Source organism: Buteo buteo, chromosome 31 (genome assembly GCF_964188355.1).
Source record: "Buteo buteo chromosome 31, bButBut1.hap1.1, whole genome shotgun sequence".
NCBI lineage: Eukaryota > Metazoa > Chordata > Aves > Accipitriformes > Accipitridae > Buteo > Buteo buteo.
Window position 1 is genome coordinate 2,499,963 of NC_134201.1, and position 14,594 is coordinate 2,514,556.

Below are 14,594 nucleotides of genomic sequence, written 5' to 3' on the forward strand. Positions count from 1 at the left end.
AATCAGTGAGGGGGGGGGGGCGGCGAGGCGAGAAACACCCCCCCCCCAAAAAAAAACCCCCCAGCCCAGACTCACGCGTCATCGTGGTCGCTCTCGGTCTCGCTGTCCAGCCGGGGGGGCCCCGGGGGTTCTTCTTCGGGTCCGGGGGGGGCCACGCTGGTGACGGGGGGGGCGGGGGGAGCGGCGGGGGGGGGGCTGGGAGGGCGCGTCGCCCCCCCGCAACGCCCCGGTTCCGGCCCCCCCGCCAGCTCGGGGGCGACGGCCGCCGATTCGGGGGGCTCTGACGGATGATAACGGGGGCGGTGGGTGAGATAAGGCGTCGTGTGTGTGTGTGTGTGCCCCCCCCCCAAATATTGGGGGCTCCCCCCGCGTGTGGGCGGGTCTTACCTTTGCTCTGATTGGCGGCGGGGGGGTGATTGACGGGCTGGTGGCCCTGGGGGGGCTGGGGGGAGGCGTCGGGCTGGCTGGGGGCCAGGAAGGGGACGAGGGAGTGCCAGGGGAAGACGGCCACCGAGCGGGGCTCCACGTTGGTCCACACTGCGGGGGGACACGGGGGGGGACACACGCGGTGACACGCGGCGGGGGGACGCGGGGGCGCGACCCCCGGACCCCCCCCCCCCCCGGCACCCAGCATCGTCACACGCGTGTGGCGCGACACGCACAGGGCACGGGAAACGTCATTAGCGCGTCCTAAACCCACGTAACGGCTGCACACGCGTGTCAGAGCCGTGTCCTAAACCCATGTAAAGGCTGCACACACGTGTGTCAGAGCCATGTCCTAAACCCACATAACAGCAGCACACACATGTGTCAGAGCCGTGTCCTAAACCCACATAACAGCAGCGCACACATGTGTCAGAGCCGTGTCCTAAACCCATGTAAAGGCTGCACACACGTGTGTCAGAGCCGTGCCCTAAACCCACGTAACGGCTACACACACGTGTGTCAGAGCCGTGTCCTAAACCCATGTAACGGCTGCACACACGTGTCAGAGCCGTGTCCTAAACCCATGTAACGGCTGCACACACGTGTCAGAGCCGTGTCCTAAACCCATGTAACGGCTGCACACACGTGTGTCAGAGCCGTGTCCTAAACCCATGTAACAGCTGCACACACGTGTGTCACAGCCATGTCCTAAACCCACATAACAGCAGCACACACATGTGTCAGAGCCGTGTCCTAAAGCTGTGTAACAGCTGCAGACACGTGTCAGAGCCATGTCCTAAACCCATGTAATGGCTGCACACACGTGTGTCAGGGCCGTGTTCTAAACCTGCGTAACAGCTGCACACACGCGTGTCAGAGCCATGTCCTAAAACCACGTAACGGCTCCACACACATGTCAGAGCCATGTTCTAAACCCATGTAACAGCTGCACACATGTGTGTCAGAGCCGTGTCCTAAACCTGCATAACAGCTGCACACGCGTGTGTCAGAGCCGTGTTCTAAACCCACATAACAGCTCCACACGCGTGTCAGAGCCATGTCCTAAACCCGCGTAACGGCTCCACACATGTCAGAGCCATGTCCTAAACCCACGTAACAGCTGCACACGCGTGTGTCAGAGCCGTGTCCTAAACCCACATAACAGCTCCACACGCTGTGTCGAACATGTGAGCCGTTGCCACACGCGTGTCAGAGCCGCGTCATACACCCTGAGCTCCGCTACACACATGTAACTACACGCCTGTCCTAAGAGTAACCCACAAAGAGCATCCCTACACGTCTGTAACACCAGGCATCGCTACACGCGTGTCAGAGGGCCAGGCTGTATGCCCTGAGCATCACGACATGTGTGTGAAACATGAGCCACCACTACACGTGTCAGGATCATGTAACACACCTATCAGAACCACGTAACACGCCAGCAGCATTGCTACACATGCGTGACATAAAAAGGATCGTTAGGCACACGTGTGCTAGAGACATTTTGCATGCCAGGAGCACCATTACACGTGTGTGGCACATGAAGCATCGTTACACGCGTGTCGCGGGGCGTGCTGCACACCCTGAGCACCACTACACGCGTGTAACCCGTGAAACATCACTGCATGCCTGCTCTAGAAATATGTAACGTCAGGAGCATCGCTAACACGCCTGTAACATGTAAAACATAACTACACATGTGTCACGGTGCCGTGTTACACACCAGGAACAGGTACATGGGTGTGACATGTGAAACATCGTTAAGAGCGCGTCCTGGGGCTGCATGACAAGCCAAGACCATCGTTACATGTGCGTGACACGTGAAGCATCATAACACGTGTGTCCTGGGGCTGTGCGACACACCAGGAGCATCGTTACAGGTGTGTGACACATGAAGCATCGTTACACGCCTGTCCTAGGGCCGTGCGACACGCCAGGAGCACCGTTATGTGTACGTGACACGTGAAACATCGTTACGGGAGTGTCCTGGGGCTGTTCAACACGTCAGGAGCATCCTTACATCCGTGTGACACGTGAAACGTCATTATACACTTGTCCTGGTGCTGTGCGACACACCAGCAGTGTGGTTACACGCATGTAACACGTGAAACGTCAGTGCACGTGTGTTCTGGGGCTGTGCGACACAGCAGGAACATCGTTATGCGTGTGTGACAAATAATCATCACATGTGCGTGTTTTCAAGCTCTAACACGGTCTGAGGATCACTACATGCATGTAACACGTGAGCTGCCTTTACATGCCTGTTTTACAACTATGTAACATGTCACAACACTACTACACGTGTGTAATGCGTGAGCCATCATCACACGCGTGCCCCGGGGCGTGTTGTACACCCTGCGTGCCATTACACGTATGTAACACACAAACCGTAATGACTCTCGCAAGCACGTAACGCGCCAGGAGCAGCACGACACACGTGCAACACGAGAACCATCGTCACACGCGTGCCTTCAAACTACATAACGCACCACAAAGCAGCGCTACACACGTGTAACACATGAAGCAGCATTACACGCGTGTGCCAGGGCCGTGCTGCGCACCAGGAGCATCCCTACAGGTGTGCAACACGCGAGTCGTCGTTACACGCGTCCCCTAGAACTACGCGCCGCCCCAGGAGCATCCTGACACGTGTGCAACACACGTGTGTCGCTACACACGTGTCCTGCACACCAGAAGCATCGCTACGCGTGCGCGACACGTAAGCCGTTGTCGCACACGCGTCCTAACGCCGTGCAACGCCGAAAAAGCATCGCTACACGCAACGAACACACAAAGAGCCTCCCTACACGCGTGTCCCAGGGCTGTGCGACACGCCCCGAGCGCCCCACACGTGCGCGACACGGAGCATCTCTACACGCGTGTCCCGTGGCCACGCGACACCGCGAGCATCCCCACGCGCGTGTCCCGTGGCCGAGTGACCCGCCGTGAGCGTCCCCGCACGCCTGCGCCACGCAGCAGCCGTGCCCCCGGCGAGGGCACACGCGTGTGCGAACGCCCCGGGGCGGTGCCGGCTCCGGGTGCCGCGGTCGGCTTTGCCGGGAAGCGTCGGCTTCATGGTTTCCTCCGCTCCGGACGCCCCACGGCGTGCGGAGGTCGAGGGGGGGGGGGGGGGGGGGTGGCCGGGTAGGAGGGGGGTCCCAAGGGGAAACTGAGGCACGGCCACGCCCGGCCACGCCCCACGGTCCCCAGGGGGGACCCAGGCGTCTGGGACCCCCACATCACCCCCACTACAGCCACTCACAGCGGCTCCCCACCCCCCCCCAAAGCCCCAAGGGGACCCGGACGCCTGGTTCTGCCCCCCCCATCCCCACAAGGGACTCGGGGGTCCAGACCCCCTCACCCCCCCCCAAAAACCCTCACAACTTGGGGGGGGGGATGGGGATGACACCCAGGTGTCCCCGCCCCCAATCTCCTCAAATCCCCCCCCCCCCCCCCCCCGCATCTCCTCACACCCCCAGGGAGACCCAGGCATCTGGGCTCCCCCCCCCTCCCCCAAATCTTCCCACAGACCCCCCCAAATCCCCCCTCGAACCCCCCCCCATCCCCACACAGACCCCTGCGGGGGAACCCCGGCACCCGAGTCCCCTCACAACCCGGAGGGAACCCGGGCGTCCGCGCCCCCCCAAACCCCCCACAGACCCCAACATCCCCCCAGGGGGACCCAGGCATCTGGACACCCCCCAAATCCCCTCATAACCCCCCAAATCCCCTCACAAATCCCCTCATAACCCCTTCATCTCCTCACAGCACCCCTCCAAATCCCCTCAGAACACCCCAAAACCCCTCGCAGACCCCCCAAACACCTCAGAAACCCCAACATCCCCTCACAAATCCTCTCAACCCCCCAAATCCCTCAGAGACCCCCCCATCCCCTCACAGACTCCCCCAAACCCCTCAGAGACCCCAACATCCCCTCACAAATCCACTCGCAGACGCCCCAAGCCCCTCGCAAACCCCCCCCATCCCCTCACAGACCACAACATCCCCTCACAGACCCCCCCAAACCCCTCAAATCTCCTCACAGATCCCCCCAAACACCTCAGGGACCCCCCCATCCCCTCACCAATCCCCTCATCCCCTCACAGCCTCCCCCATCCCCTCACAGATGCCCCCAAACCCCTCAGAGACCCCAACATCCCCTCACAAATCCACTCACAGAACCCCCAAACCCCTCAAAGACCCCCAAATCCCCTCACCAATCCCCTCACAACACCCCCATCCCCTCACAGACCCAAAACCCCTCAAATCTCCTCGTGAATCCCCCCCAAACCCCTCACAGACCCCAACATCCCCTCACAAATCCACTCACAGACCCCCCCATTGCCTCACAGACCCCCCCAAACCCTTCCAATCCCCTCGCAGACACCCCCATACCCCTCACAGACCCCAACATCCCCTCACAAATCCACTCGCGGACCGCCCAAACCCCTCGTAAATACCCCCAGGCCCTCATAGTCACCCCAAACCCCTCACAGAGCCCCCCCATCCCTTCACAGACCCCAACACCCCCTCACAAATCCACTCACAGACCCCCCCGTCGCCTCACAGACCCTCCCAGACCCCTCAAATCCCCTCACGGACCCCAACATCCCCTCACAAATCCACTCACAGACCCTCCCATCACCTCACAGACCCCCTCAAACCCCCTCACAGACGCCCCCAAACCCCTCACGGACCCCAACATCCCCTCACAAATCCCAACATCTCCTCACAAATCCCCTCACAACCCCACCATCCCCTCACAGAGCCCCCCAAACCCTTCAAATCCCCTCACGGATCCCCCCAAACCCTTCACAGACCCCAACATCCCCTCACAGACCCCGCCAAACCCCTCAGAGACCCCAACTTCTCCTCACAAATCCACTCACAACCCCTCCATCCCCTCACAGACCCCCCCAAACCCCTCAAATCCCCTCACAGACGCCCCCAAACCCCTCACGGACCCCAACATCCCCTCACAAATCCCAACATCTCCTCACAAAACCCCTCACAACCCCCCCCAAACCCTTCAAATCCCCTCATGGATCCCCCCAAATCCTTCACAGACCCCAATATCCCCTCACAGACCTCGCCAAACCCCTCACAGACCCCAACATCTCCTCACAAATCCACTCGCGGACCGCCCAAACGGCTCACTAATCACCCCCATCCCCTCACAGACCCCAACATCCCCTCACAAATCCCCTCACAACCCCCTCAAATCCCCTCACAGACCCACCCAGACCCCTCAAATCCCCTCACGGACCCCAACATCTCCTCACAAATCCACTCACAGACCCTCCCATCGCTTCACAGACCCCCTCAAATCCCTCAAATCCCCTCATGGACCCCCACAAACCCCTCAGAGACCCCAACATCCCCTCACCGCCTCACCAATCCCCTCACAACCCCAACATCCCCTCACAGACCCCCCAACATCCCCTCACAAATCCACTCGCGGACCGCCCAAACTGCTCACAAATCGCCCCCATCCCCTCACAGACCCCAACATCCCCTCACAAATCCCCTCACAACCCCTCAAATCTCCTCACGGATCCCCCCAAACCCCTCAGAGACCCCAACATCCCCTCACAAATCCACTCACCGCCTCACAAATCCCCTCACAACCCCGCCATCCCCTCGCAGACCCCCCCAAACCCTTCAAATCCCCTCATGGATCCCCCCAAACCCCTCACAGACCCCAACATCCCCTCACAAATCCACTCACAACCCTGCCATCCCCTCACAGACCCCCTCAAATCCCTCAAATCCCCTCACAGACCCCCCCAAACCCCTCAGAGACCCCAACATCCCCTCACAAATCCCCTCACAACCCCTCAAATCTCCTCACGGATCCCCCCAAACCCTCTCACAGACCCCCCATCCCCTCACAGACCCCGCCAAACCCCTCACAGACCCCGACATCTCCTCACAAATCCCCTCACCGAGCCTCCCATCGCCTCACGGACCCCCTCAAACCCCTCAAATCCCCTCACGGACCCCCCCAAACCCCAACATCCCCCCACAAATCCCCTCACAACCCCTCAAATCTCACGGATCCCCCCAAACCCCCTCACGGACCCCGACATCCCCTCACAAATCCCCTCCCATCGCCTCACGGACCCCCTCAAACCCCTCAAATCCCCTCACAGACCCCCCCAAACCCCCTCACAACCCCGACATCCCCTCACAAATCCCCCCAAACCCCTCAAATCCCCCCACCGACCCCTCAAACCCCCTCACGGACCCCGACATCCCCTCACAAATCCCCTCCCCGACCCTCCCGTCGCCTCACGGACCCCCCCCAACCCCTCCAATCCCCCCCCATCCCCTCCCAAATCCCCCCCCCGGCCCCCTCCATCCCCTCCCCGGCCCCCCCTTACACCCCGCACTGACCGAACATGCCGAGGCCTCTCCGCGGGGCCGTGGCGGGGGGGAGGGCGGTGGAGGACATGGCGGGACCCGGGGGATTCGGGAGGAGGGGGGAGGGTTACGGCAGGGGAGGGGGGGGGGGGATTTACCGGAGAAGGGACCGGGGGTGGGGGGGGGGAGGAGGAACCGGGGGGAACCGAACCGGGGCCGGGGCCTCCGCCCGCGCCCGCCGCGCGCCAGCAAAGGGCGGCCGCCCCCCCCCTTCCCCCCCCTCCTCCTCCTCCTCCTCCTCCCCCCCCCCCCCTCAGGGCGCCGCGCAGGCGCCGCCCGCCGACGCCCATTGGCCGGCGCCCCGGCCGTATGCAAATCGCGGGGCGCTGCCACGCCCCCCCCTCTGCTCTCTCTTCCCCCCCACCCCCGCCCTTCCTTCCCGAGGCCGGGCCACGCCTCCTCCGCCCCGCCCTCGCCGGCCACGCCCCAGCGAGGCACGCCCGCCGCGGAGCGAGGCGGCGGGTGGGGGCGGTGACGCCGCCCGTGACGCGGGCGTGACGTCACGGCGGCCGGGGCGACAGGCGGCCGTGACGCGGCCGTAGGGGGCCCGGGAAAAAGCGGGGGACGGGGCCGTAGCGGGACGGGCGGCGTCGCGGCGACAGGCACGGCGTCGCGGCGACAGGCACGGCGTCGCGACGGGCCTCGCCACGCGGCTCCGACACCGCCCCGGACCGTAACACCGCGGCTGTGACCTCACTGTGACGCGGCTCAGCTCTGAGCTCGCTCCGTCACGGCTCTGCCCTCATTCTGACACGGCTGTGACCTCACTCTGACACAGCTCTGACCTCACTCACTCCATCCACAGTTCTGACCTCACTGTCGCACGGCTCTGACATAGCTCTGACCTCACTCCGTCACAGCTGTGACCTCACTCTGATGCGGCTCTGACCTCACTGCCACACAGCCCTGACATAGCTCTGACCTCAACCTGACATGACTCTGACCTCAGACTGACACAGCTGTGACCTCACTCCGACACGGCTCTGACCTCACTCACTCCATCCACAGTTCTGACCTCACTGTCGCACGGCTCTGACATAGCTCTGACCTCACTCCGTCACAGCTCTGACATCATTCTGACACGGCTCTGACCTCACTGTCACACAGCCCTGACATAGCTCTGACCTCAACCTGACATGACTCTGACCTCAGACTGACACGGCTGTGACCTCACTCCGACACGGCTCTGACCTCACTGTGACGCGGCTGTGACCTCACTCTGACGCGGCTCTGACCTCACTCACTCCATCCACAGTTCTGACCTCACTGTCGCACGGCTCTGACATAGCTCTGACCTCACTCCGTCACAGCTCTGACATCATTCTGACACGACTCTGACCTGTCACACGGCTCTGACATAGCTGTGACCTCATTCCGACACGGCTCTGACCTCACTGTCACACAGCCCTGACATAGCTCTGACCTCAGCCTGACATGACTCTGACCTCAGACCGACACCTGTAACCTCACTCTGACACGGCTCCGACGTAGCTGTGACCTCGCTCCGTCACAGCTCTGACCTCACTCCGACACGGATCCGACCTCACTGTCGCGCAGCTCTGACCTCACTCCGACGCGCCTGTAACCTCACTCTGACATCACTCCGCCCCAGCTCTGACCTCACTCCGCCACACGCCTCCGCCTTCACCCTGACACGCCTCCGCCCGAGCGCCGACCCCGCCCCATCGCCGCTCTGACGTCATTCTGACACGCCTCCGACCTCCCTCTGACACGCCTGTAACCTCCCTCCGGCCTCCCTCTGACACGGCCCCGCCCTCACCCGGCTCCGCCCTCGCCCCGCCACGCCCGCGCCCGCCCGGCCCCGCCCCCCCCGTACCTGTGCCGGGGCGCCCCATGACGATCTCCTTGCGGGGGGCCGGGGGGGCCCCCGTAATCTCCGGGGACCAGGAGGGGGAGGAGGGCGGCGGGGGAGGGGTGGAAGGCGACGGGGTGCAGGGGCCCCCCGAAAGCGGCCGCCGGCGGGTGGGGGAGGGGGGCGGCTCGCTCCGGGGGGCGGCGGCGGCGGCGGCGGCGGGGGGCAAGGGCCCGCTTTGGGGGGGCCGAGCCGGGGGCCGCAACCGCCCGGCGTTGATGGGGACGGGGGCGGCCAAAGGGGGGGGCGGCTTTTGGGGAGGGGGGGGGAGAAGGCGGGGGGCGCGGCGGGGGATCCGGCACGGCACCTCGGGTTCCGCACGATGACGGGGGACCCCCGCGGCACCGCCGGCACCCGCCGAGCCCCCGGCCCGGGGTCGGCCGTCAACCGGCGGGGGAGGCGGGGGGCGAAGAGCGGGGAGAGGGCGCGAAAAACGCCCCCCCCCGCCCCGCCCCCGCCCCCCAGGGCCCCCCCGGCGCCGCCGTCCGGCCCTTCGGCGGGGGTCGGCCTTCCGCTTCCCGGGGCTGAGCGGGACGGTGAAGCCAGGCCGCTTTGGAAAGCGGGGGGCACGCCGGAGGGGGGGCCGCGGCCGCGGCGGGGGCGGGGGCGGCGGCGGCGGGGGGGGGCGGCGGCGGGCTGAGCCCCTCGCCCGGGCGGGGGGTCCGGCGCTGAGGTGTCGCCCGCGGGCGCGGGGGGAAGCGGTGACGGGGCTGAAGTTGGCGGGCCGGAACCCGAAAAGCGGGGAGGGGGACGGCGAGGGGGCGGGCGAAAAAGGCGACTGGGTGGAAGCCGGGGAAAAAACTGGGGGTCCCCGAGCGGGAGCTGCCCAACGAGACCAACATGACGGCGGCTTCGCACTCGTCGAATTCGAAACGGGATAAATCGGCCGGGCCGGGGTGCGGGCGGGACGCCGGGAACGGAGGGGGGCCCCCCTAAACGCGGCCGGGGGTCGCCGTCGCTCTCCCGCGAGGTCTCGTCCCACTCGAAATCGGCGGCGGCGGGGTCCCGCGGCGCAGGCGGCGGCGGGAGCGGGGGGCCGGCGCCGGTGCCGCCGGTGCCGCCGCCGCCGGCCCCCCCCCGGTTTTCGGGGAGCCCCTCCAGCTCCTTGGTGCGCATGGAGAGGTGGCGGGAGCAATACCCGCGCCGCTGGGATTCTTTGGTGCAGCCGTCGCGGGAGCAGAGGCGGCGCCATTGCTTGCCCGTTAAATTTCTTCCGGATGCCGTTGGGGGTGCAGACGACGTCGCCCTTTTTGTATTTGGGTTGGGGGGTGGCGGAGGAGGCGGGGGGCCGGCGGCGGCCGCCGGGGGGGGCGGCGGCGGGGGGGGAGGCGGCGGGGCGAGGCGGCGGCGGCGGCGGCGGGGGGCCGGCGGCGCTGAGCTTCGAGACTTCGGCGTCTTCCGGCTGCTTCGGCGTGGGGGCGGCGGCGGCGGCGGTCTCCTCTTCCTCGTCGCGGGCGGTGGCGGCGGCTTCGCCGTCGTCCTCCTCTTCCTCGGTCCGGCCGGGCTCCGGCTCGTTTTGGGGTACCAGGGGGGGCGGAGGAGGCGGAGGCCGGAGCGGGGGACCCAAACCGGGGGGGCGGCGGGCGGCGGGGCGAAGCGGACGCGTTACGAGGGGGGTTTGGCGCTCACCTCCACCACCGTGCCTTGGCGGTAAAGGGTCTCGGCCGGATCCAGGCGGGCGCAGACGGGGGTCCCCACCCCTAAAGCGCCGGCGGGGGGGGGGTGGCGTCCAGCACCACGGCGGGGGGGTCCCCAAAAAACACCCCTCCAGGTAGGTGACGCCGCGGTCGCCGGCGGAACTGGACGCCCAAGTCTTGCCCTCGGCGGATCTGCTTCACCACGGCCGGCTGGAGACGCCGTCGCGCCGCGCCAGCACCCGCTGGCACCGCAGGCGCCGGAAAACGGCCTCGCCGGGGAGCGGGGGGGGGTCGGCGGCCGAGGGCCCCCCCTCGTCGGCGGAGTGTTCGCTGGCCGTGTCGGTGCTGGAGCAGCCGCTGCCGGCGCCGCCGGAGCCGGCGGTTTCGCCGGAGGCGGCGGGTTTTTTGCGGGGGGGCTCGGGATTTGAAGGTGGTGGTTTGCGGCTGGGGGGGGGTCTTCGGGGAGAGACGGGCCCCCCCGGGGGGGGCTGGAGGAGGAGGAGGAAGAGGAGGGAGGAGGAGGAGGGCGGCGGCGGGATGACGACGCCGACGGAGCCTTCGGCCGTGCCGTCGCCGCCCTCGCCGGAGTCTTCCTCGCCGACGCCGGCGACTCCTCCCCGGCGTTTGGGGGCTTTGGGGCGGCTCGGCGGGGGGGGCCGGCGCGGCCCCCCGAGGAAGAGGAGGAGGAGGAGGAAGAGGAGGAGGAGGAGGAGGAACCGCCGGCCTTCCTCGCCGGCTTCATCGTCCTCCCGCCGGCCCGGGCGCCGCCGTGGGGGTCCTGCGGGGCAGAGGGGGGTTAGAAAAGCGAGGGGGGGGGGGCAGGTTCCCCCTAAGTGTGGGTGAGGGGCGGAGAGCCCCCCCCCCCCCAAAAAAAAAAACCGACCCCCTGGGGTGTTGTTGGGGGGGGGGCAGCGCCCATGGGTGGGGGTGACACCCTGACACCCCCAAATTTCGGGGCGTACCACCCTGAGGGACGTGGGGGGGGGGGGTCAATACCCCAAGGGGGGGGGATCCTGGAAGCCCCCGTGTCCGATTTGGGGGGTCGGCACCCTTGGGTGGGGGGGGGGGGCAGTTGACACCCTGGGGGGGGTGACACGTCCACGACCCCCCCCCCCCCCCGCCCTCCCCCACCCCCCCTGGGGTGCTGATCCCCCTCCCCCGGTTTGGGGGGGGTCCCCTCTTTTCCCGTCCCCCCCCCCCCCCCCCGGTACCTGCGGCCCCTCCGCCGCCGCCGAAGCCCCTTTTACTCCAACCCGACAAAATGGTGAATGAACCCCGGACCAGCTGGCGGCGCCGACCAATCAGCGCCCACAACCGCTTTGACGGGCGGCGCCGGCGCCCAATAGGCGAAGCGCGGAAACCCGCCGGCCGTCCCGCCCCCCTCCCCCGCCCGGGCGAGCCTGACAGTGACCAATAGCGGCGGAGCGGCGGGGCGGGGCGGCGCGTACAGTAGCCAATAGGAAAGCGGCGCTCGGGGGGGGGGGGGAAAGGGGAAGGGGGCGGGCCAAGGCCGGGCCCGGACTTGTTTACCTGGCGCGGGGAGGGGCGGGGGGGGGGGGGGAAGCGCCGGGCGCGGGGCACGCCGGGAAGGGGAGTCCCGCGCGGGGCACGCCGGGAGTTGTAGTCCGCGCGGGGCACGCCGGGAAACGGGGCCTAGCGGCCGGCGCCGCGCCCGCGGCCTACAACTCCCAGCGTGCCCCGCGCGCTTTTCCCCCCCCCCATCCCGCGGCGCGCAAAGCCCCCTGGGAGCCGTAGGCCGCCCAGCTGGGAGGACTAAGCTTCCGGCGTGCCCCGCGGCGGCCCCGCCCCCCCTCCTCCTCGCTCTCCCCCCTCCCCCCTTTCTCTGTCTCCCCCCCTCCCCCACCCGGCGGGTCCAACCCCCCCCCCCCAGGGGTGGGGGGAGGGGAGCCCCCCCCCCCCCGTTTCCCGGCAGGATGAGGGGGGGGGGGGGGTCGCGGTTGCATGCGGTTTGCATCTCATTAGCATATTGATGAGCTCACCCGGCGGCCTCTCCCGGCGCCGTCTGGCCCCGTCCGGGCCCCTCGCGCTTCCCCTCAGCAACAGCGGAGCCGCCGCCGGCGCCCGGCCAATCAGCGTCGGCGCCGGCCGCCCGGCCCCGCCCCTCCGCCCCCCACGTGGGGACGGCGAAGGCGGGACCGGCGGCGGCCATCGGGAGCCGGGGCGGCCGAGGGATGAGGTCACCGCCGGCGCGCGCCATTGGGCGGAGGCGGCGGCCAATGGGAGCGCGGCTCGGCGGGCGGTGGAGGAGGGCGCGCCGGGGGGGGGGGGGGGGTTGTGACACGCTGGAGCCCGCCGGGCCACGCCCCCCTGGCGCCAAACCACGCCCCCCGCGCCGCTTGAACCCCGCCCCGGCGCCGCCGAGCCCCGCCCCCCGCCCCGCGCATGCGCGCTGCCCCCCGCGCTCTGCCTCAGTTTCCCCCAATTTTTTTATTTTTTTTTCAGGGAGGGGGAGGGGTGGGGCAGGGCCACGCCCCCGGGGCGGGGCGGGGGGGAGGGGCCCCTAATGCATTTCCCGCCGCTCATTAAAACCGCCGGGGGGAAGCTGCATTATTAATGAGGCTATTTATAGCCGAGGGGGGGGAGGGGCCGGCGCCAGGAGGGGGGAGGGGTCCCCGGGGGGGCGGGGCGGGGGAGACGCGCACCCCTCCCCCCACCCGGGTTGCATCAGCCGCGGTCGACCCCTCCCCCACCCCCCCTTAAAATTTCCGCGCAGCGGCGCCTTTAAGACCCGCCCCACCCCCTCACGGGGGGGGCGTGGCGTGTGGCGGGGGAGGGGGCGGGGTCTAGCGGGGTGGGCGGGGCTTCGTCTCCAGGGCGACGCGGCGCTGACGCGATCGGGAGGAGGGGAGGGGGGGGGAGGGGCGTGGGCGGCCGGCGCGCTGGCGGGGGGGCGTGGCCAAAGGGCGGGGCGGGGGGGCGGGGCCCCGAGGGGGGAGGGGGAGGGGGGAGGGGAACGGGGGGGGGGGGGCCGAGCGCGACGGCGGCGGCAGCGCGGAGCCATGAAGACTCGCGGACGCAGGTGGGGACTGCGCGACCCCCCCCCTCCCCCCCCCCTTCCTCGACCCCCCCCCCCACGCGAGACCGGGGGTGGGGGAGGGGAGCGTGCGCTTGGGGAGGGGGGGTCAAACTTTGGGGGGGGGGGGCGCGCGCGGGGAGGGGGGGGAGGGGAGAAACTTCCCCCCCCCCCCCTTTTCCCCAAAGCCGCAAACTTTCCACCCCCGCCCCCCACGTGGGGGAGGGGGGGGCTCCACGCGTGACCCCCCTCCCCCACACACCTCCCCCCCCCTCTCGGGGTGGTGGGTTTTTGGGGGGGGGGGGGTCGCCCCCTCCCCTCCCCCCCCACGAGCTCCGGCCGGAGTTTCCACGCGGGACCTGTTGCGTTCGTCGCGACCCCCCCCCCACGATTTTTTCCACGCGGGGGGAGGGGGGAAGACGTTCCCCTCCCCCCTCCCCTCCCCCCACCCCCCCCCTCGGGATTTCTCCCACGGGGGGGGGGGGGCGCATTTTCTGGCGGGGGTGGGAAATCAGCGCGCCCCCCCCCCACGCGTGAGGTTTTGGGGGGGGGGAGGGGCTGTGCCACGTTGTGTGTTTTTAAAGGGGGGGGGCGGGGAGCGCCCCTCCCCCCCCCCGTCCTCAGCGTGGGGGGGATGGGGGGGGACGCCCCCGGTTGTTTTTTTTTTGGGGGGGGGGGGGGAGGCGGCAACTTGAAGGCGGCTGCGGGTTAATTAAGGGGGGGGCGCTAATTGGGGTTGCCCTTATATGGGCAGGGGTTGCCCCCCCCCTCCCCCCCCGGCCCCCCTCCCCCCTCCCTCCCCCCCCCCCCCCGATTGTCCGCAGGAATCCGGCCGCGCCGATCGCGCCTGTTCAAACTTGTCCCCTCCCCCACACCCCCCGCGCTGGCCACGCCCCCTCCCCCGCTGGCCACGCCCACGCGGCCACGCCCACGCACGCCTTGCCACCCCACCCCCCTCCCCATTTCGGTGCCCCATAAGTGTGGGGCAAAAAAGAAAATAAATGGGGGGGTGGGGGTGTTGTGCGCCCCACAAGTGTGGGGCCGCTGGGGGGTGGGGGAAGGGCGTGGGGGGCGTGGGGAGGGGCCGGGCACGCGTGGGGGGAGGGGAGCGCGGGGGCTGGTGGCTGCTGGGATGAGTCATGGGGGGGGGGGGAGTTGGGGGGTCCCCATCTGTGGGGCAGCTATGGGGCACAGATTATCT

The 14,594-nt window shown here is 68.2% G+C and overlaps 2 protein-coding genes across 4 annotated transcripts in view; both read right to left on the minus strand.

Moving 5' to 3' along the window:
- CIC (capicua transcriptional repressor) overlaps nt 1-12,795 on the minus strand; it is a gene marked incomplete at its 5' end in the record, with an annotated part of 19,791 nt that extends 6,996 nt beyond the window's left edge. Inside the window, 11 exon segments of the mRNA XM_075018753.1 lie at nt 8,687-8,738; nt 8,740-8,793; nt 8,795-9,268; nt 9,270-9,521; nt 9,523-9,617; nt 9,655-9,922; nt 9,924-10,298; nt 10,301-10,432; nt 10,435-10,574; nt 10,577-11,137; nt 12,360-12,795. Of these exon segments, the coding sequence (XP_074874854.1) occupies nt 8,687-8,738; nt 8,740-8,793; nt 8,795-9,268; nt 9,270-9,521; nt 9,523-9,617; nt 9,655-9,922; nt 9,924-10,298; nt 10,301-10,432; nt 10,435-10,574; nt 10,577-11,137; nt 12,360-12,795 (2,839 nt within the window).
- Nucleotides 67-8,680, minus strand: LOC142025950 (protein capicua homolog). Of its 3 annotated transcripts, none has more exons than XM_075018694.1 (3): nt 6,823-8,680; nt 388-537; nt 67-280 (listed from the first exon to the last, which is right to left on the minus strand). In XM_075018694.1, the coding sequence occupies exons 1-3, from the start codon at nt 6,878-6,880 to the stop codon at nt 72-74; spliced, it is 417 nt and encodes a 138-aa protein (XP_074874795.1). In that variant the 5' UTR covers nt 6,881-8,680; the 3' UTR covers nt 67-71. The 3 variants fall into 3 exon arrangements, with proteins under 3 accessions (XP_074874795.1, XP_074874794.1, XP_074874793.1); XM_075018693.1 differs by lacking the exon at nt 6,823-8,680 and adding an exon at nt 1,452-3,711 and having other exon boundaries at nt 388-1,406; XM_075018692.1 differs by lacking the exon at nt 6,823-8,680 and having other exon boundaries at nt 388-3,711.
- Nucleotides 12,796-14,594: the final 1,799 nt, after the last annotated feature.